General features: G+C 49.2%; 1 protein-coding gene across 2 annotated transcripts in view; it reads right to left on the bottom strand.

The window, feature by feature from the left end:
• The window catches only part of COLQ (collagen like tail subunit of asymmetric acetylcholinesterase), a 65390-nt gene that overhangs the window by 7125 nt on the left and 40057 nt on the right, over window positions 1-18208 (bottom strand). For both annotated transcript variants that reach the window (XM_043875097.1, XM_043875096.1), the window contains exons 7-12: window positions 17143-17205; window positions 16605-16631; window positions 15944-15988; window positions 14826-14861; window positions 11610-11690; window positions 6982-7087 (exon numbers count right to left, since the gene is read on the bottom strand). In XM_043875097.1, coding sequence (XP_043731032.1) covers window positions 6982-7087; window positions 11610-11690; window positions 14826-14861; window positions 15944-15988; window positions 16605-16631; window positions 17143-17205 — 358 coding nt within the window. The remainder of the gene's footprint in view (window positions 1-6981; window positions 7088-11609; window positions 11691-14825; window positions 14862-15943; window positions 15989-16604; window positions 16632-17142; window positions 17206-18208) is intronic.

The following is an 18208-nucleotide window of genomic DNA, read 5'->3' as shown; positions in this document are numbered from 1 at the left end:
CCCTGGACTTCTTTGCTGTAGGAGGAAAACAATCCTTTATGTTTGTGTGCCAAGTTTCTTCAGTCGTGTCCGACTCTTTTGACCCCATGGACTGTAGCCCACCAGGCTCCTCTGTCCGTGCAATTCTCCAGGCAAGATTACTGAAGTGGGTTGCCATGTCCTCCTCCAGGGGATTTTCCCCACCCAGGGATTGAACCTGCGTCTCTTAAGTCTCTTGCATTGGCAGGTAGGTTCTTTACCACTAGCGCCACCTGGGCAGCCCAAGATTACTGAAGTGGGTTGCCATGCCCTCCTCTTCTTCACCCAGGGATCAAACCCTCCTGTTACATCTCCTGCATTGACAGGTGGGTTCTTTACCACTAGCACCACCTAAGAACTTCTTATTGATGAGCATGTTACTGGCTGATAACTTTCATTTTTTCTTATTTTATTTTGTTCTTATATATAGGAACTTTACAAAGGAAACTCTGAGTGTGGGTTTCTTTGATTTCTTCTAGAAGAAAATGGGATGTTTGAAAATGCTCAGCCTATTTTTTTCTTCCCTGATTCTGAGTGTCTGAAAAAGACATGATGGGGAAATTCACTCCCTGCTAGGTGGGAGACCTGCTAAGGTTGGTAGTTCTCACCTGGATTTGTAAAGGCCCTAATGCCCAGGCCACACTCCAGACCAGTTCCATCAGGACTGCTGTGAAAGGAACTCAGGCAACTGCGCTTTTCAAAGCTCTCACGATGATTCCAGGGAGCACCGAGGTTTCTAGCCACTGGGCTTGGGAAATGGTCTTCGCACAAACCCCCTCCAGACTGTCCTCCTCTCCAGCCTCCATCCCTCCCTCACCAGGCACCTCCTCGCTCACTCCTGATCTGGGTTCAAACATGACTTCCTCAGGAAAGCCTTCCTGAACCCTCCTGCTCCATCCTGCTTATACTGAGGACAGTTCTGTGGTTCCCCACGCCCTGTCTTACTGGCAGCTGTCTCTGTGATTCAGTTCCCTGTAAGATCATCTGGCCAGCTGCGTCTCCTGGAGGATTGGACGCTCACCTCCACGAGGGCAGGTAGATGCCTGTCTTCACTCACCAGGGTGTGGCACCCAGCAGGGGACAGAGTGCATGTTTGATGATCAGATGAACGAACCCAGACGAACTAAGCTCTTCGGAAAAGACTAGAGGTCCCTCTCTAGTTGGCAGAAAAATGCTAGAGCCAGGGCCATCCAACAGGAAAAGATGGGCACTGAAAACAGAAATAAGTAAATACCCCTTCCTTCTGGGAAATTATGCAGGGGCTTGGAGACGAGCCAGTCGTTGGTTTCAGGTTGGACAGCTGTGCCCAGGGCAGTCAGCAACTGGGGACACAGTCTACACATCCCACAAGGGTGCGGAGAACATGACCCCAGGGGAGAGGTCTGGGTCAGAACCCGGCGGAGGCAGTTGCAGCAGCAGGAGGAGACCCCTGTGGGGCCGCCCACACCCTGAGACGTCCTGAGCCGGTGGACAGATCAGAATGCTGTCAGCCTTCAGGGAAGGGAGGCCCGCCAGCATCTTACACCAAGCTGTGGTCATTCGTCCTAACCAGAAATAGACACAGTCTGGGTGGAATGCCAGTCTCCTGCTCGGAGAGAGACTCCACCCACTCAGGAATGCTCTGGGGAGTTTGCACCTGGGGAAACTGAGATGGGAGTGCTCTGTAGCCAAGGATGGGAGAGCATCATGTGGGCCATCTTCTAGCTGCCTGTGTGATCCCAGCTTTTCCTCCAGAACCGTGGTATCTGTCCCGTTAATCCAGCTAATCAGTGGTGAGGCTGAGATTTGAATTCATGTCCACCTGACACTAGGCTGTTCCAAAGACATACGTCCAAGAATTACTGATGTGGGCAGGAAGCTGGCAATTCCCAGGTAGCACATTGATTCACTTATGCCCTGTCTGGGGACAGGAAGGACTCCACCAAACTCGTAATTTGGTTATTGCAAATTACATTTTCAAGGCCTTTTGCTGCTGTTCCCTCCTCCGGCCCCCAGCCCCTCTTTCTTGGTTACCTTGGGTCGTGACAAGCTCCTGCCTCCTCCCGCTCCCCAGCACCATCCTGCCCACCCTCTCACCCCTCCAGCACTGGTCAACAGCAACAGAGGTGGCTTCGAGATAGGACAACAGGACGTGGCGGGGAGCCTGCTTCCTGCCCCCTCCCCCTACCGCTTCCTCCCAGCTGTCCAGGGGCATCTGTTACATCTGCCCGATTCCTGCCAGGCTGCCCTGAAGGGCATAGCCGCCTGAACTCCCCAGCCTCAGCCTCTCGGAGTGTGTTCAGCGAGCAGCCTCTCCATCTCCTGGCAGCCAGAGGACCAGCTCTGCCTCGCTGCCTAAGGGACCTCCCATCCCCACCGGCTGCTGCTGCGATGGGAGCAAGTCTCAAAGGGGAATCTGGAAGAAAGCAGAGGAGTCCTGGGCTGTCCCATCACCCCCACCCCACTCAGTCCCTGCAGAGGCTCCGTGGCTGCGTGGGAGGGTCAGGGGACTGGGCATCACAGGCGGATTTCGGACCAGGAGTGGCCACCAGTCTGCTCGGTGACCTTGGGGGATCTCTGAGGCTCGAAGTTCTCATCTACAAAGGGAGGGTAGGATCAGACCAGGGGAGGTTAACCTGGGGCCCACAGAGCCCGAGAATATCCCAAGATGGATTTGGGACAAGGGGTCTGGAGCTCTGGGTGTAGGTAGACACATGTTTTTTTCCCGAGAGTGGAACTTCACCAGGCTCTCAAAGGTAGTCTCAGAAATGAGTTTGGAGGCCTGTTCCAACTCCTGATGATGATCTAACTGGTCCCGGGCACAGGGAAGGTCTCTTCTAAACGCCTCCCTCTCCTACTGTCCCCACCCCCCGCCCCCCAAAAAGAAACATTTCCAAAGAGCAGGATTCTTGCCCCATTTTCTTCAGTTCCCTCACTCTGGGAGGCTCCACAGAGGGGAAGTGACCCAAAGGAAGGCACAGGGAAGGGACATCAGTCAAACAGCCCCCCTGCATCCTGCTTGGCTGCTGTGCAATGATCGGTGGAGGGGGCAGCCTGACAGCTAAAGGGGCCCCGGTGTGTGAGCACCTACAGGTGGGTGCAAATGGGGGGTGCAAAGCTGACTCAGCCAGGACCCTGCCTCAAGGACCTGCCACCAGGAGGAAGAAGAGACACACCTGTAGGAAGCAGTCACCAGCAAGGGACTGTCGCAGATGCAGCGGGGACCGCAGCCTGAGGGAAGGAGATGTCCCATCAGGAACCAGGAAGAGTGCAGAAGAGAGAGCTCGGGAGGAAGGAGAGGAGGTGGTAGGGTGGTCCCGGGGCTGACAGGAACGCTGTGTCAGGCCAGGTGAACCAGAAGGACTTTAGGAATATGCTCCAGCCCAACCAGGAGCAGAGTCCTCTGGAGGACAGAGGGTGGTGTGGGGGAGGGGGCCAGGAACGGGGCAATGGCACAGCAGGCTGAAGGAGAGGGTGTTGGACAACCAAGGAGACAATACAGGGCTACATTGGCCCTGCGACAGGGAGGGGCTGCAGTCCCCCAGAGGCTGACAAGACAATCCAGCCGGCAGCCAAGGGGGCGGATGAGGGTCTCCAAGCCCTGCCCTTCCCACCCCACCCCACGCTTGAGTGGGGAACCGGGATTCAAGTCAGATACACTGTGGGACCACTGAGGTCTTCGTTTGAGGAGGATGCCACCCAACCACAGGCTCCCTGGCTATTCCTTAGTTTTGTGAGCCCTTAAATACCCCAAAAAGAAGAGGTGGCAAGAATACACAGAAGAACTGTACAAAAAAGATCTTCACGACCCAGATAATCACGATGGTGTGATCACTCACCTAGAGCCAGACATCCTGGAATGTGAAGTCCAGTGGGCCTTAGGAAGCATCCACTACGAACAAAACTAGTGGAGGTGATGGAATTCCAGTTGAACTATTTCAAATCCTAAAAGATGATGCTGTGAAAGTGCTGCACTCAATATGCCAGCAAATTGGGAAAGCTCAGCAATGGCCATAGGACTGGAAAAGGTCAGTTTTCATTCCAATCCCAAAGAAAGGCAATGCCAAAGTGGGCTCAAATTACCGCATAATTGCACTCATTTCACATGCTAGTAAAGTAATGCTCAAAATTCTCCAAGCCAGGCTTCAGCAATACGTGAACCATGAACTTCCAGATGTTCAAACTGGTTTTAGAAAAGGCAGAGGAACCAGAGATCAAATTGCCAACATCCGCTGGATCATTGAAAAAGCAAGAGAGTTCCAGAAAAACATCTACTTCTGCTTTATTGACTATGCCAAAGCCTTTGACTGTGTGGATCACAACAAACTGTGGAAAACTCTGAAAGAGATGGGCATACCAGACCACCTGACCTGCCTCTTGAGAAACCTCTTTGCAGGTCAAGAAGCAACAGTTAGAACTGGACATGGAACAACAGACTGGTTCCAAATTGGGAAAGGAGTCCATCAAGGCTGTATATTGTCACCCTGCTTATTTAACTTATACGCAGAGTACATCATGAGAAACACTGGGCTGGATGAAGCACAAGCTGGAATCAAGATTGCTGGGAGAAATATCAGTAACCTCAAATATGCAGATGACACCACTCTTATGGCAGAAAGTGACGAAGAACTAAAGAGCCTCTTGATGAAAGTGAAAGAGAAGAGTGAAAAAGTTGGTTTAAAGCTCAGCATTCAGAAAACTAAGATCATGGCATCTGATCCCATTACTTCATGGCAAATAGATGGGGAAACAGTGACAGACTTCATTTTCTTGGGACCCAAAATCACTGCAGATGGTGACTGCAGCCATGAAATTAAAAGATGCTTGCTCCTTGGAAGAAAAGCTATTACCAACCTAGACAGCATATTAAAAGGCAAAGACATTACTTTGCCAACAAGGTCTGTGTAGTCAAAGTTATGGTTTTTCCAGTAGTCATGTATGGATGTGAGAGTTGGACTATAAAGAAAGCTGAGCGCAGAAGAACTGATGCTTTTGAACTTTGGTGTTGGAGAAGACTCTTGAGAGTCCCCTGGACTGCAAGGAGATCCAACCAGCCCATCCTAAATGAAATCAGTCCTGAATATTCATTGGAAGGACTGATGCTGAAGCTCAAACTCCAATACTTTGGCCACCTGATGCAAAGAACTGACTCATTGGAAAAGACTCAGATGCTGGGAAAGATTGAAGGCAGGAGGAGAAGGGGCCAACAGGATGAGATGGTTGGATGGAATCACCGACTCAATGGACATGAGTTTGAGTAAACTCCGGGAGTTGGCGATGGACAGGGAGGCCTGGCGTGCTGTGGTTCATGGGGTCGCAAAGAGTTGGACAGGACTGAGTGACTAAACTGAAACTGAACTGAAATATGCACCAGGGGCCAAAAACATCCCTTCCAAAAGCAAAACCCAGGCTTCAGGCCGTGCTGTCAGTCTCTGGGGTTGGCAGCCCAGGGTCGTGAGCTTGAGGGAAATGTCCTGCCTCAGAACCAAGAAGGGAGAGGACTGACCCAAAGAACTTTCATCCGGATCATCCAGTCATCTCAGGGAGACAGTGTGGGCAGGGACACGGGGCCAAGCTACTGCTCGGGCCAGATCCTAACAGACAGAAATGGGTGCGGCAGGATGCCGAAGTGACTGATGCTTGTCCTTCCGTTACTTTTTCCTTCCCGATTTCAAGGGGGTGGCTAGACCGTGCTTTCTTGCCCTTGCTGAGAAACAGGTCACATTAGACGACGTTTGCCTTCTGTTCTCAAGAGGGGCAGCGCTGTATGAGGACCATGAGGAGGGAGGGGCTGGAGGTCAGAAGAGGAGAGATCACCCCAGACGTGGGAGGACAGGGACCCCAAAGCCTGGAGACGTGGAGACTGTAAATCTCAGGAGGAGCGGTTGTGGGGTGCTCCTGGGAAAGCTGACCTTTGAAGCCCAGGATTCCCAGGTTTGGAGATGATCTGACACCCAAGCCTGGTATGAGGATGGTGGTCACCCCTGTGACCACATGGCCTCGGGCAACTGGTTTCAGAGGTGAATGGGGCCGGTCAAGGGCTGGAGGGACCTCCTATGATGTCCTTTCACCATAATCCCCCAGGATCTCTGCCCCACTGTTCTGTGACAGTTGAAGAAGTGGAGGGAACCCCATTAACGTGCAAGATTGAATTTTTCCCAGCATCCTAGCTGGTTGCAGTCTCAGGGCCGGTTTTCATTTGGTTTCAAGGATCTAACAGAATTATATTTCTTGGCCATCCTATGATGTGTTTGTAAATATTTACCCATAAACACAGTGGGGGAAAGTGTACTTTGGAATTTTAAATGCCTCCATTTTCTTAAGAAAAGAATTAGAATAAAAATTTTGGTTCCTTTGCATAACTGAAAACAATGGATCTTGCACAGTCAGTAAACAGTATTTATCTACATAAACACAGCACCAAGAGATGCTGTGTTAATACAGAGGATGTGCTGTGAAAGGCCTTCCTTTCTAACAAACCAAATAAAAGGCTTAGCTCCTCAAATGCAAGTAAAACAAGGTATCAGTGTACCTATGGCCTCTTCAAGGGAGACTTTCATTTCTTTGTAATAAACTCTTTCCATAGTCAATGCAAATCTGTATGGACTCTTTCATAACACTGTGTAAGAAAGAAAAATTTGCAGTGTCATCTTTGCTCCGAATTGCTTGGAGCCATGAAATGTTTTTCTATAAAGAGGTGTTCGCTGTTGAAGTACTAGCTGGTTATTTTTCACTTCATGTATCAATGACATCACCAATGTGATTTTTTTCTTTTTCTCTCCTCTATTTGTTCTCCAAAATGCTAAATCAAAACCTTAATAGTGTTTATCTCCCTTGTGTAAAACTCAAATAAGCCAAATGGTGGATAAATTAGAAGTGTATTGAATTGCTGCAGGCATTTCAAGTCCGACCTCTGCTGGACTCCCTCTGGGAGGCTGGCCAGAGGCTGACACTTTGGACCAGGTGAAGCAGTGAAGTTCTTACCTGCAGAGGGAGGACCTGGGGGGCCTGGGGGACCCGGACGGCCAGGTTGACCAGAAGGCCCAGGTTTGCCTGGGGGGCCTGTAACGCCACTATCTCCTTTCTGCCCCTGATGGAGAAAAAGGCAGAGCCCATTATAAGAGCAGGACATTGCAAACTTTCTTCCCCAGTCAGCTCTCCACTGGCAACCAGCTTGTACTTTGGACCAAGTGCTGGAGGAGGAATGCAGTCCCAGAGGTCACCAAGCTCATAAAAAGCTCAGGGCAAGCAACATTTGAGACAGTGCTGGATGCAAGTTTATAGATACCCAATTTTTTTTATATTGGGGTATAGTTGATTTACAGGACTGTGTCAGTTTCCATGGTACATCATAGTGATTCAATGGTTTTTTAAAAATTATATTCCATTATAGGCCATCATAGAATATTGAGTAGAGTTCCGTGTGCTATACAGTAAATCCTTGTTGCTTATCTAGTTTATGTGTAATAGTGTGGATGTGTTAATCTGCCCCTCTCCCATCCATCTCCCTCTGGTAACCCTAATTTCGCTTTATGCAGGCATCACTTCTTGCTCTGTCCTAGACACACAGCATGTGACAGCAAACGGGAAGGATCCAACCCACCCCCCTCTCTGGCAGGTGCGGAAAGAGCAGGTGCTTTCTGATCAGACCATTTCTGTTTCAGCACAAGAGCTCTTCCCACCCTGTGGCCTCTGGTGCTTTCAGGATGAAGACAGAGCCCCTTCCTTCAGCCTCCCCAGCCCTGCACAGCTGGACTTTCCAGGCTTGTCCCAGCCTTTTGACGTTGTTGGTCTTCAGGAGCACATGCCTTTTATTTTGCTTCTCAAGACTCCTCTCTGCCCCAAACTGCTCTCCCCTCCCTTCTGCCTCGATAACTCCCTCCCATCCTTCCACTCCCAGTGAAAACACCACTGTGGCAAAGCCTTCCCCGACCTCTCCTGATCCAGTCAGTTCTCCCTGGCACAGGCCCGTTGCCTTCATGGCCTTCACCCCTGCTCAGAGCTACAACTGGTCTATGGTCATTCCATCCACGTCCCTCCAGGAGACAGAAGCTCCCCACAGGCTGGAATCTGTCTTGCTCACCTCCTTTCCCCAGATCAAGTTGGGGAGGAGGAGAAGCTGAACACAGAGAGTGGATGTGGTTTGTTGGCTCTAGGTCAGGAAATCTGGCTTTTCATCTGGTCCATGAGGCCCTGCATAACTCAGGGCGTTGCTCTGTGCCCTAGTTTTCTTGTCTGTGAAAGGCAGCCAGGCAATATACACCTTCATAGGCTTGTCATGAGGCTAGCAAAGATCTCAGAGGTGAAAATGTGGTTTGCACAGAACCAAGGGCTTCGTGGGCCAAGCTGATTATCATAGCAGCTGGCTTGGTTTCATCTTTGCTCCACGGTCAGAAAAGTCCTGACTCGTAAAGAGACGTGTACCTGTGTCTTTCCACGTGGGATGTCCTCTTTGCGGTCTGCTCTTGGAGGGTTAAGTGCACACATCTCCCCCGGGGCTGCCCTTAGGAACAACCCCAGAAACCAAGGCTGGCATACCTGCAGAGCCTCCCCCCGAGCCAGTGGCTAACTGTCCCTGCCTGGGCCCCGACCACGGCGGTGCCTGGAGCTCGGCAGCTTTGGATGGGTCCCCTTCACACAGGTGTGCCAGGACTGCCTCACCCACCTGCTGAAATGTAAATCTTCCCAAGCCTGGGGGGCACGCCAGCCGAGCATGCCTTTCAACCACCATGGGACGTGTTACCTCCACCTTGCCCACGTGGCCCTGGGGGCTCTCTTGGCAGTGTGCAAGGAGTTCTCAAATCCTTCATGTGGGATGGTGAGGTCAGAGTTTGTCCCCAACTCCATCCTAAGGGAGGGAGTCTTAAGCTTTGCCTGAGCCTTAGCAATCTGCGAGGCCACCGAGACAGGTTCCCCTTGCAGATGGCACAGGAAGTCACACCTTCTTAATATAGCCGCAGCGAAGGCTCATTTATCTAACAGCCACATCGGCTGGCTCTGAGCAGAGGAAGTGACACAGCTCGAAGAAGCTGGAAACGCTCCTCGTCCTGACCTCGGCGGTAACAGAATGTCCTGCTTGTCGGTCATCTGCTCGGATCGGCCTTGCCTCTGTGAGCAGGACTCACTGAGCACTGCTTTCCAGGAAAATGCTCCTCATCCCTTTGTTGCACAAAATCTGGGGATTCCCATCCAGGAAGCCGCCGTGTCTCTGGGAAGGAAGACGTGTGTGATACACTCATGTGGTTTTCCTGGGTCTGCCCAAGGCCAGCTTGGAAGCAGGAGGCTGAGGAGAAGCTATGCAGTGGGGAGACTGGTCTCAGGTCTCCAGCTTCTGTCCCTGCTGGGGAGCTGGCTTGGCTGGGGGGTCCTGGGTGGTCATGCCGCTTCCCTGGCCCCTGGTTTCTAGGTGACTACATGCAAGGGAATTGGGTTGGTGGGATCTTCAGTCCTTCTAGATCTGAATTTCTTAATTCCTGGAGCCTCTTCTGGATTTCTGATTCTGGGGTCTGGGTTGTTTAACCTCCAGAGACTCTTAGCACCACAGCTCAACAAACACCCTGTGTATAAGACTCTATTAGGCAATTAATTCATGACAAAAAGAAAGCATCACATCCAGCCCCCAAGGTTGACCAGGCAGGCCGGGGTTGAAGCGGCACTCAGGTGTCTATAAAGTCTTAGAGGAAGATAAGTCCATATTCCTAACTGAGCTCCCAGACGTGGTTCTGGTGTCGTCTTTAAGATGGCTCCAACACAGTCATTCTCAACAGGGTCAAGAAATAGACTTCTTGGCTTCTGCTCTGACCAGGACCAGACAAACACTGTCCAAGGAAAGACACAGATGACGGAAACCAAGTAGCTTCTCGAATCCCAAGCATAGCACATTCTGGATGAACACGGCCATAGAGGGGAAAATGCTTTCTTTTTAAAAAGACTTTTTCCTTTGTCTTTCTTTTTCTGAGCCTAGTTTTTAGGAAACTGTTATCTGTGGCCTCGTGGCCATGCTACCCACGGTAAAGCTTTAGAAATTGAACTGGAACCTTGTGACTTCAAGAGTCACCATGGATGGGCTTCCCTGGTGTCTCGGTGGTACTTGGAGGACACAAGTGTAATGTCTGGTCCAGAAAGATCCCCTATGCCACCAGACAAGCAAGCCCATGTGCCACAGCTTCTGAGCCCATGCACCAAAACTAGTGAAGCCTGCATGCCTAAAGCTCTGCAGCAGGAGAAACCACTGGCACGAGAAGCCTGCACACACCTTGACAGACAGTGTCCCTGGCTCACCACAGCTGGAGAGAGCCTGCACCCAGCAACAGAGACCCAGCGCAACCAAAACAAATAAAAGTCATTGTGGAAGCTGATTCATCAGGTCAGAGTCTATGTCATTCTTAAATCCACTTTGAAAAGACTAGAACTGGCTTCTTAGCGTTACTGTGGTTCTGAGTTCTGGCACATGTGAGACTCACGTGGAGATTTAGAAGCAACAACCCACCCTGAAGGTTTATATCAGAGTCTTTGGGAAGTAAGGGCTTGGCAGGAAAGAGGAGAGACACACTTGGAACACCACCACTGCACCCAGGGCAGGGCATCTGTATTGAATCAGCCCCCAGGTGATTCCGATGTAAGCTAGAGTCTGAGAGCCATGGATCTAGCCTAAGGAAAGAACAGGAACGTGCCCACACGTGTTCACTCCTCAGCATTATCTATAATCTGGTTAGGCCTCTCTTGTCCGAGCAATCTTCTGGTCCCTCATTTACTAAAATCTGACGCAGGGATTTTAAAAGAAATGTTTTAAAACACTTAATGAATGAAGTAACAAGTGAAAGCGCATATGTTGTGATTTTTAATTAAAATTTAGGATAAATATAAATGTATATTGGTCATAAAAGGAACAAATGGCTAGAGAGTCCACAGAAGCAATAACATTGGAAGGAAGACCACCAACATGGTAACAGGGTTACGCCTGGATGTTATGTGTTTAGATGATTTCCTTCCTAGTTTTCTCAACTTTCCATTTTTCACAATGCTCATGTATTACATGTATAATGGAAAAGGAGGTAAAAAGCCAACAGAGTGGCAACCGAAAGAGTAAGGGACATGTGACTCACTCAAAGGGGTGAGGTGCTCTGAGGCCCTGGGGACAGCTTACATTACATGGTTTTGACCCAAGAGCCTGCTGACCCGGGGAAGGAAAACTTTCCCTAGGCCCTGAATAGTGCCAATAAAGAGGGTCATTTACAAATGGGGATCCTGAGGGAGGAGAAAACACCCTGCTTTTGAGACCTAGAAGACCCTTGAACAGCCCGGAAATATCTGGGCTGGTTCCAGAAGTCCATCTGTTTCTGGGACACTGAGGTAAAAAGCAGGTTTTCGTGGGGTCAGTGATCTTGGTGCAGACAGACCTGTTCCTGTGAACTGAAGACCCACTCCTGGCTTCAGCACTGGACACAGCTAGATGAGCATTCTACCCCATCCCCCTCAAACTCGGCTCCCCTAGGGAGCCCAGGTGCCCTGCCCCCCAGCCCAGAGGATGCCAGAGACCAGATTGTGTGCCCAGAAGGTCCCTGACCCACTATGCCCTGCACCCCAGATCTGGTTAGCCCTGGGATCCATACCTGCTTGCCTCGTTTCCCTGGTCTGCCTGTGGGTCCCCGGTGGCCAGCAAGCCCAGGCTCGCCCTTTGGCCCCATTTCTCCCTGGAAAGAAGAAAGAGAAGCAAGAGAGGGGTGAGGCTCGAGGCTCCAGCAGAGCTCCAGGTCGATCCGCCCCCTTCATGGGCCATCTCTGCCATCGTTCTCTTCTAGGCAGGCTGCTTCAGGAGGCTGGGGGAGCGATAGGGTCATGAGACAGGGAAAGAGATTCTTCACGGAAGAGGAGGGGAAGGAGCAGGTTACCCCGGGTGGGGTTATCATCTGAGAGACACAGAGGCTGGGCAGCACACGGTTTGGTTCCCAGGTCCCCAGTCCGAGCGGCCAGGGTGGGAGGTGCCTGCATTTTAGTCCCCGTGCCTGTGCCTGGGACACTGTTGGGGGAAATGCTCTCTTTCTTAGTTGAAATTTTATGTTGTGTTTTTAGCATAAATCCAAATCTCTGGGGTTTTTGAATAATTGGACACAGTTTTGACAACTGTCATCTTTGGGAAGCTTCTTCCATGTTAGATACATCCCTGTGTATGCGTCTTAGCTGCTCAGTTGCGTCTGACTTGTTGTGACCACATGGACTGTAGCCCACCAGGCTCCTCTCTACATGGGATTCTCCAGGCAAGAATACTGGAATGGGTAGCCCCTAACCCTAACTCCCACTTCAATACTTTGGCCACCTGATGCAAAGAGCTGACTCATTTGAAAAGACCCTGATGCTGGGAAAGATTGAAGGTGGGAGGAGAAGGGGATGACAGAGGATGAGATGGTTGGATGGCGTCACCAACTCAATGGACATGAGTTTGGATAAACTCTGGGAGTTGGTGATGGACAGGGAGGTTTGGCGTGCTGCAGTCCATGGGGTTGCAGAGTCGGACACAACTGAGAGACTGAACTGAACTGGACTGAGCCATTGCCTTTTCCAATACACATTCCTACTCTTCAGCAAAAAACTGGTTCCACCTCACTTCCATTTGATTCAGAGAGAAACACTTTGTGGGAGAGATGTTCCAGACATGTGTTCAAATTCCTAATAAAATTATTATAAACTGCATGGAAAGCAACGTAAGCCATGCGTGTGTGCTAAGTCGCGTCAGTCATGTCCAGCTCTGTGTGACCCTATGGACTGTAGCCTACCAGGCTCCTCTGTCCATGGTTCTCCAGGCAAGAATAGTGGAGTGGGTAGCTATTCCCTTCTCCCAAACATAAGCCATATTCCCAGTTAAAAAGCAAATGCACCAACTGCAGAATTCGAGAGTTTAAGGTCAGCCTTTTGTAAAACTGGTCTCTGCATCTCAGACCATCCCCTTCTTCCCTGTGTTCTTCTAGGATTCTGGGCTCACCTGTGGCTTCTTTGGCTCATGAACCCAAAGGGCAGCCTTCCTTCCTACCCCCAGGAACCCCTGGACACCCAGAAAGCACCACACAAACTAAGTTTCGCAGCAGGAGCCGTGAGAATTTCTGCCAGGCAGTGGCCAGTGCCTGTGAAGAGCTTCCCTAACCACTTAGACAACGAATAACACCCAGATAACTTCTCCCAGGGACGCTATTGTGTACAACACAATGGAAAATTCCAGGGAACACCAATTCACAGTGAGGATCAAGCATAGAGCTCTGAAATTATCTGCTGGTTCAGCCAGTGTAATGAATTTGTCAAGCTACCAACATCCTGCCTCACCAAGAACTGTCCTTAAACCTACGATTTCTTTCTCATCCGTCATGCTCTTCAGCCTGCTTGGATAGGGTGGATTCTCTGTGACTATGTAGATGTTTGCACAATTTTCCTTGGCTATTTAGAGGAGGCTGAGAGATGCCTTGTTTGTCTGGGAGAAAACAGTAGCATAAACAGCATAATTTTTTGGAAAAGATTGCCTGAAGGAAGTGTGGTCCTTCTCCTCACCAGTTGGAAGCAGCCAGTAATATCTTGATCTGATTTCTCTCTGAAGACCTAATTATGGTCATCACATTACCTCTGTCTTAAACAGGCTGCATGGGAGGGAGGGAGAATTCTCTATGGAAAGTCTAGTGAATGGAACAGAGAGCAGAGAAGCTGTCATATTTAATTTTACAGGAATGTATTGCTCTCGGATACACAGGATGAAAACCTAGACTAAGTATTTTAAAATAAAATTGTTTTTCTCTGTAATGTTCCCTTTCATTTGCTTATATAATTAATCTCTTTTCAACCCAGCACTCTATGTAGGTAGCAGAAACAGAGCTTTTGATAGCTTTGGGCAGTGATAAATGATAATAATTTCAGATGATTGAAATTATTTAAATATAATCTACCAATGGGAGAAAGATAAAACTTTGTACTTTCAAGCATGGAAAATAAAATTTTAAGGTGAACTTGGAAACAATTTAGAATTCTAAGAAAGCATCCCACTTGCCTGTTGGAAGAATATCATGCCCTGAGGCTTAGACAAAAATAGGTTTCTAATCTTAATGCCTTAACAACATAAGGACCCACCATTGCAGTGGTGATTGTCCTAAGTGGTTGTTCAAGCACCCTTTCTCTTTATTGTCTGACGCTCCCCTCACCTTCACGCCTGAGTTCTCTTCCCCAGACCCTAACCTCAAATAAAAGTTAAAAAAAAAAAGTCAGTCAGTTGCCACTTTCACAATTTTTAGTATATCTGACACCACTCTGTTATTCAATGACTACTTTTTATTTAAGTCAATCAAATAAACTCCTTTTTATTAAGCCTTGTCCTGAAATCCTTCTAAGTACTCAAATAAATAATACATTTAACTGTCAAATAAAAACATTTTAGCTGTCACCTGCTAAAATAGCTCTGCATTCCTCTGGTAGTGTCTGTACCCTCCTGAAGGAGTGCTGAGCTGGGTGCCGACAGAACTGGCCTTGAACCCTCTCCAGGGCCCCTGGCCACTGCAGCTCCAATCTGAGTCCCGGGGCACAAAGCTTTCTGCTTTTGAACAGTCTGATAGCCCCCTGACAGACAGGAGACACAGAGAAGGCCTCCCTCTTCTCAAGTGGGGTGTCCCTTCCTCCTCTGAGTCGGAGAGAGGTCTTACCAATACATTTGGCAACTTGCTCCCCTTTCAAACAGGAACCTTCCACAAAGAAATCCACTTATCGTGCTTGATGGATGAAAGGCAGACCTCTTTTTGCTGTGCTTGGAGGATCTAACTTGTTACTGAAGCCTATTTTTACTACTTCTGAGTACTTACTTTCTGCCCCAACATTCCAGGAAATCCTGGGAAACCCTGTGAAGAGAAAAACAAACATAATGACTGCTTCTGAAATAATTCTTGAAAAGGCTAAGGAAGAACTTGGTCAGTCATTTTCAAGATAAAGCCCCGTCAATCAGCCAGCCAACCCATTAGTCATCCAGCAAGTCAGCCATCCAGCTAGTCAGTCATCCAGTCAATCAGTCATTCAGCCAGCCAGCCATTCAATCGATCAGACAGGCATTCATTCATTCAGCCAGTCAGCTAGCCAGTCATGCAGTCTGCCATTCCTTCATTCTTTCATCCAGTCGGCCATTTACTCACTCAGCCAGCCAGCCAGTCAGTCAGCCAGTCAATCAGTCCTTCAGTCAGTCAGCAGCCAGTCAGTCAGCCAGCCAGTCAGTCATTCGGTCAGTAAGCAGCCAGGCAGTCAGCCAGTCAGTCAGTCATTCAGTCAGTCAGCAGTCAGTCAGTCAGTCAGCAGCCAGTCAGCCAGTCAGTCAATCATTCAGTCAGCAAGCAGCCAGTCAGTCAGCCAGTCAGTCAGTCATTCAGCTAGCCAGCCAGTCAGTCAATCATTCTGTCAGTAAGCAGCCAGCCAGCCATTCAGTCAGTAAGCAGCCAGGCAGTCAGTCAGTCAGTCAGTCAGTCAGTCAATCATTCAGTCAGTCAGCAGCCAGTCAGTCAGTCATTTAGTCAGTCAGCAGCCAGTTAGTCAGCCAGCCAGTCATTTAGTCAGTCAGCAGCCAGCCAGCCAGTCAGTCAATCATTCAGTCATTCAGCAGCCAGTCAGTCAGTCATTTAGTCAGTCAGCAGCCAGTTAGTCAGCCAGCCAGTCATTCAGCCAGTCAGCAGCCAGCCAGTCATTCAGCCAGTCAGCAGCCAGGCAGTCAGCCAGCCAGCCAGTCAGTCGGTCAGTCAGTCATTCAGTCAGTCAGCAGCCAGCCAGTCAGCCAGCCTGTCAGTCATTCAGTCAGTCAGCAGCCTGTCAGCCAGCCAGTGAGTCAGTCATTCAGTCATTCAGCAGCCAGGCAGTCAGTCAGTCAGCCCACAAGATGCAGATTGGTAGGGGATGTCACTTCTGCTGTAGTTTATCATTTCTATGAAATGCCCATTACCTTTTCTCCTTTGGGACCCAAGTCACCCCTTTCACCTCTGGATCCCTAAGAGGAAGCCATAGGAGAGAGTCAATGAGTTAACTCCCAGGAGAAAAACTGGAGCATTTCTAACTGAAAACTCCACAGGTCACCACCCTCACTGCCCTTAGAAGACTGGGTATGCCCAGGGAAGGTCTTCTTTATGAGATACCTCCTATTTGGATCCCCCAAAACTGCTTACATTAATAAAGGACACTCCATAGAAAATTCTGGGTCCTAGATTTTCTCCTATCTTCCAGGAAATTTGTTCTCAGGGTGTGGCTGGATTTTTTACTCCATTTTTGACAGACACCGAGGCTGTGTGGTAGAAGCGGGGCCTAAGTCACACATCTACCATCTTCGCCCAGCTCCCCCTGCCAGGGGTGTTCACGCTGCACCTGGCACAACCTCCAGACCTTACCTGCTCCACGTGAGGGGCTTCCACTTCCACTGGGAGCGCCTCCCTAACCCGCCTGCCCTGGCTCAGGGGCCCTCACTTCTGTCTCGCGGCCCACTGACGAAGGACAGGGTAACATTGAGAGGTGGCGGCTGCAGCCACTGACTAAAGAGACCCCTGGGCCCATGCTCTGTGCATCACGGACCCCAGACTCGGCTTGGGGAGCCATCAGAGACAAGCACAAACCTTTTCCCCTCTGGATCCAGGGTAGCCCTAAAAGAAAGCAGAAGGCACATTGACAGTCAGCCCTGTAGGACCTCCGGGTCTGGAGTAAGAGTGGAAGGAACCCCTGGATGGGGTGGTGGGATGTGTCTCCACACTGGGCTGCACGTTCTAGGGCAGAGGTCAGGGGAGGTTGCAGCAGTGAATATAAAGATGTCCCTGAGGGTTGTGTTTACACCAGGCCTAAAAAGAACATTGCTTTTCTTAACCCCCAGCCTCAAAGGCCCAAACAAAATGTTTCCATCTGCTTTGTTGTCCAGAGGTTTGACCCTCATTGTCCAAGAGAACAGCAGGAATGGCCTCCTTCTGCCCCATGTCCCAGGGCATGCCCCGCCCCCGGAAGGCTAGTAAAGATAAGCACAGCCTGGCACCAGCCTCTCCAACATCTGTGATAATCCCCAGCCCAGGACAGCCGTCACCCAGTCCCCACTTTATAGACACCAGCTGCTCTAGAGCCTTAATCAGAAGACCTGGAACCATATGTCTGGACCAACACACTGACCTTGGAGCCCATTGGTCCTCTTGACCCTGGCAAGCCCATCAGACCCAGGTCACCTTTTTCACCCTGTGGGAATCACAAGAAGGGGGGAAAAAAGGACCTCCAGTGACATTTCCTAGAGAAACTGAACCAGGAGAGGCCTGGGCTAGATCAGGACGGAGCTGGGGATATCGAGGCTGGCCTGTGAATCTCAGGACCCCAAATGCTCCCTTGTTCACTCCCAGGGGCCCAAGACTACAGAATCCAGGCTTCATTCTGGTATTTGTCATGAAACATAGAAGGAAATTGTCCAAGGTAGAGCAGCTCTCCAAACCAAATGCTCACTCATGTGTTATAAATGAACTGACATTTGATACTCTCCCAGAGAGGGTTGGGAAAGGATGGGGAAGAGAGCATGAAGGCATTTGGGTTCTCAAAGGGCAAGGTATCTGTGCTCCAAAAAACTACATCTGCTCTGCTGTTTGCATAGGGAGGGCCTTTCAGATGTTTCCATATACTCTTTCCCTAGGTTTGCAGCCAAGCAGAGTGACCATTAACCTCTGGGTGGAAGCAGGGGACTAGGATTCATGGATGGGATCTGTTACCCCTCAGAATGGTTTACAGTTGGAACTTTTAGTACCTTCTGTGCTAAAAAAACTTTAACCAGCACTAAACAGTAGAAATAGAAGGTGAGCTACAGACTTAATTTTAAATTTTTTTAGAAGCCACCTTAAAAGTAAAACTAAAGGGATGTTTTTAACTTTAAATTTAAACATTAAATTTACTCTAGTTAATTATTAATCACTATTTAATAATCCAATTATTTTAAACATGTCATCAATGTAAAAAGTATCCATGAGAGTTTTACATTTGATTTTTCACAATAAATATTTGAAATCTGTTGTGTATTTAAATTTACATCACACCTCAATTCAGCTGCTAAATTTTCATCCAAAATACTTGATCTGTATTAGATTTCATAAAATTTACAGTTAAAAAAGCAGATTTCAACTCAAGTTGCTCAAAAATACTTAAATGTTTTCAAATAACTGAATTGAGTAAAGATTTTTAAGTTCAGACTTAAATTAAT

Source organism: Cervus elaphus, chromosome 19, assembly GCF_910594005.1.
Source record: "Cervus elaphus chromosome 19, mCerEla1.1, whole genome shotgun sequence".
NCBI lineage: Eukaryota > Metazoa > Chordata > Mammalia > Artiodactyla > Cervidae > Cervus > Cervus elaphus.
The sequence above is the reverse complement of the archived record's forward strand: the minus strand, read 5'-3'. Positions and strand labels throughout refer to the sequence as shown.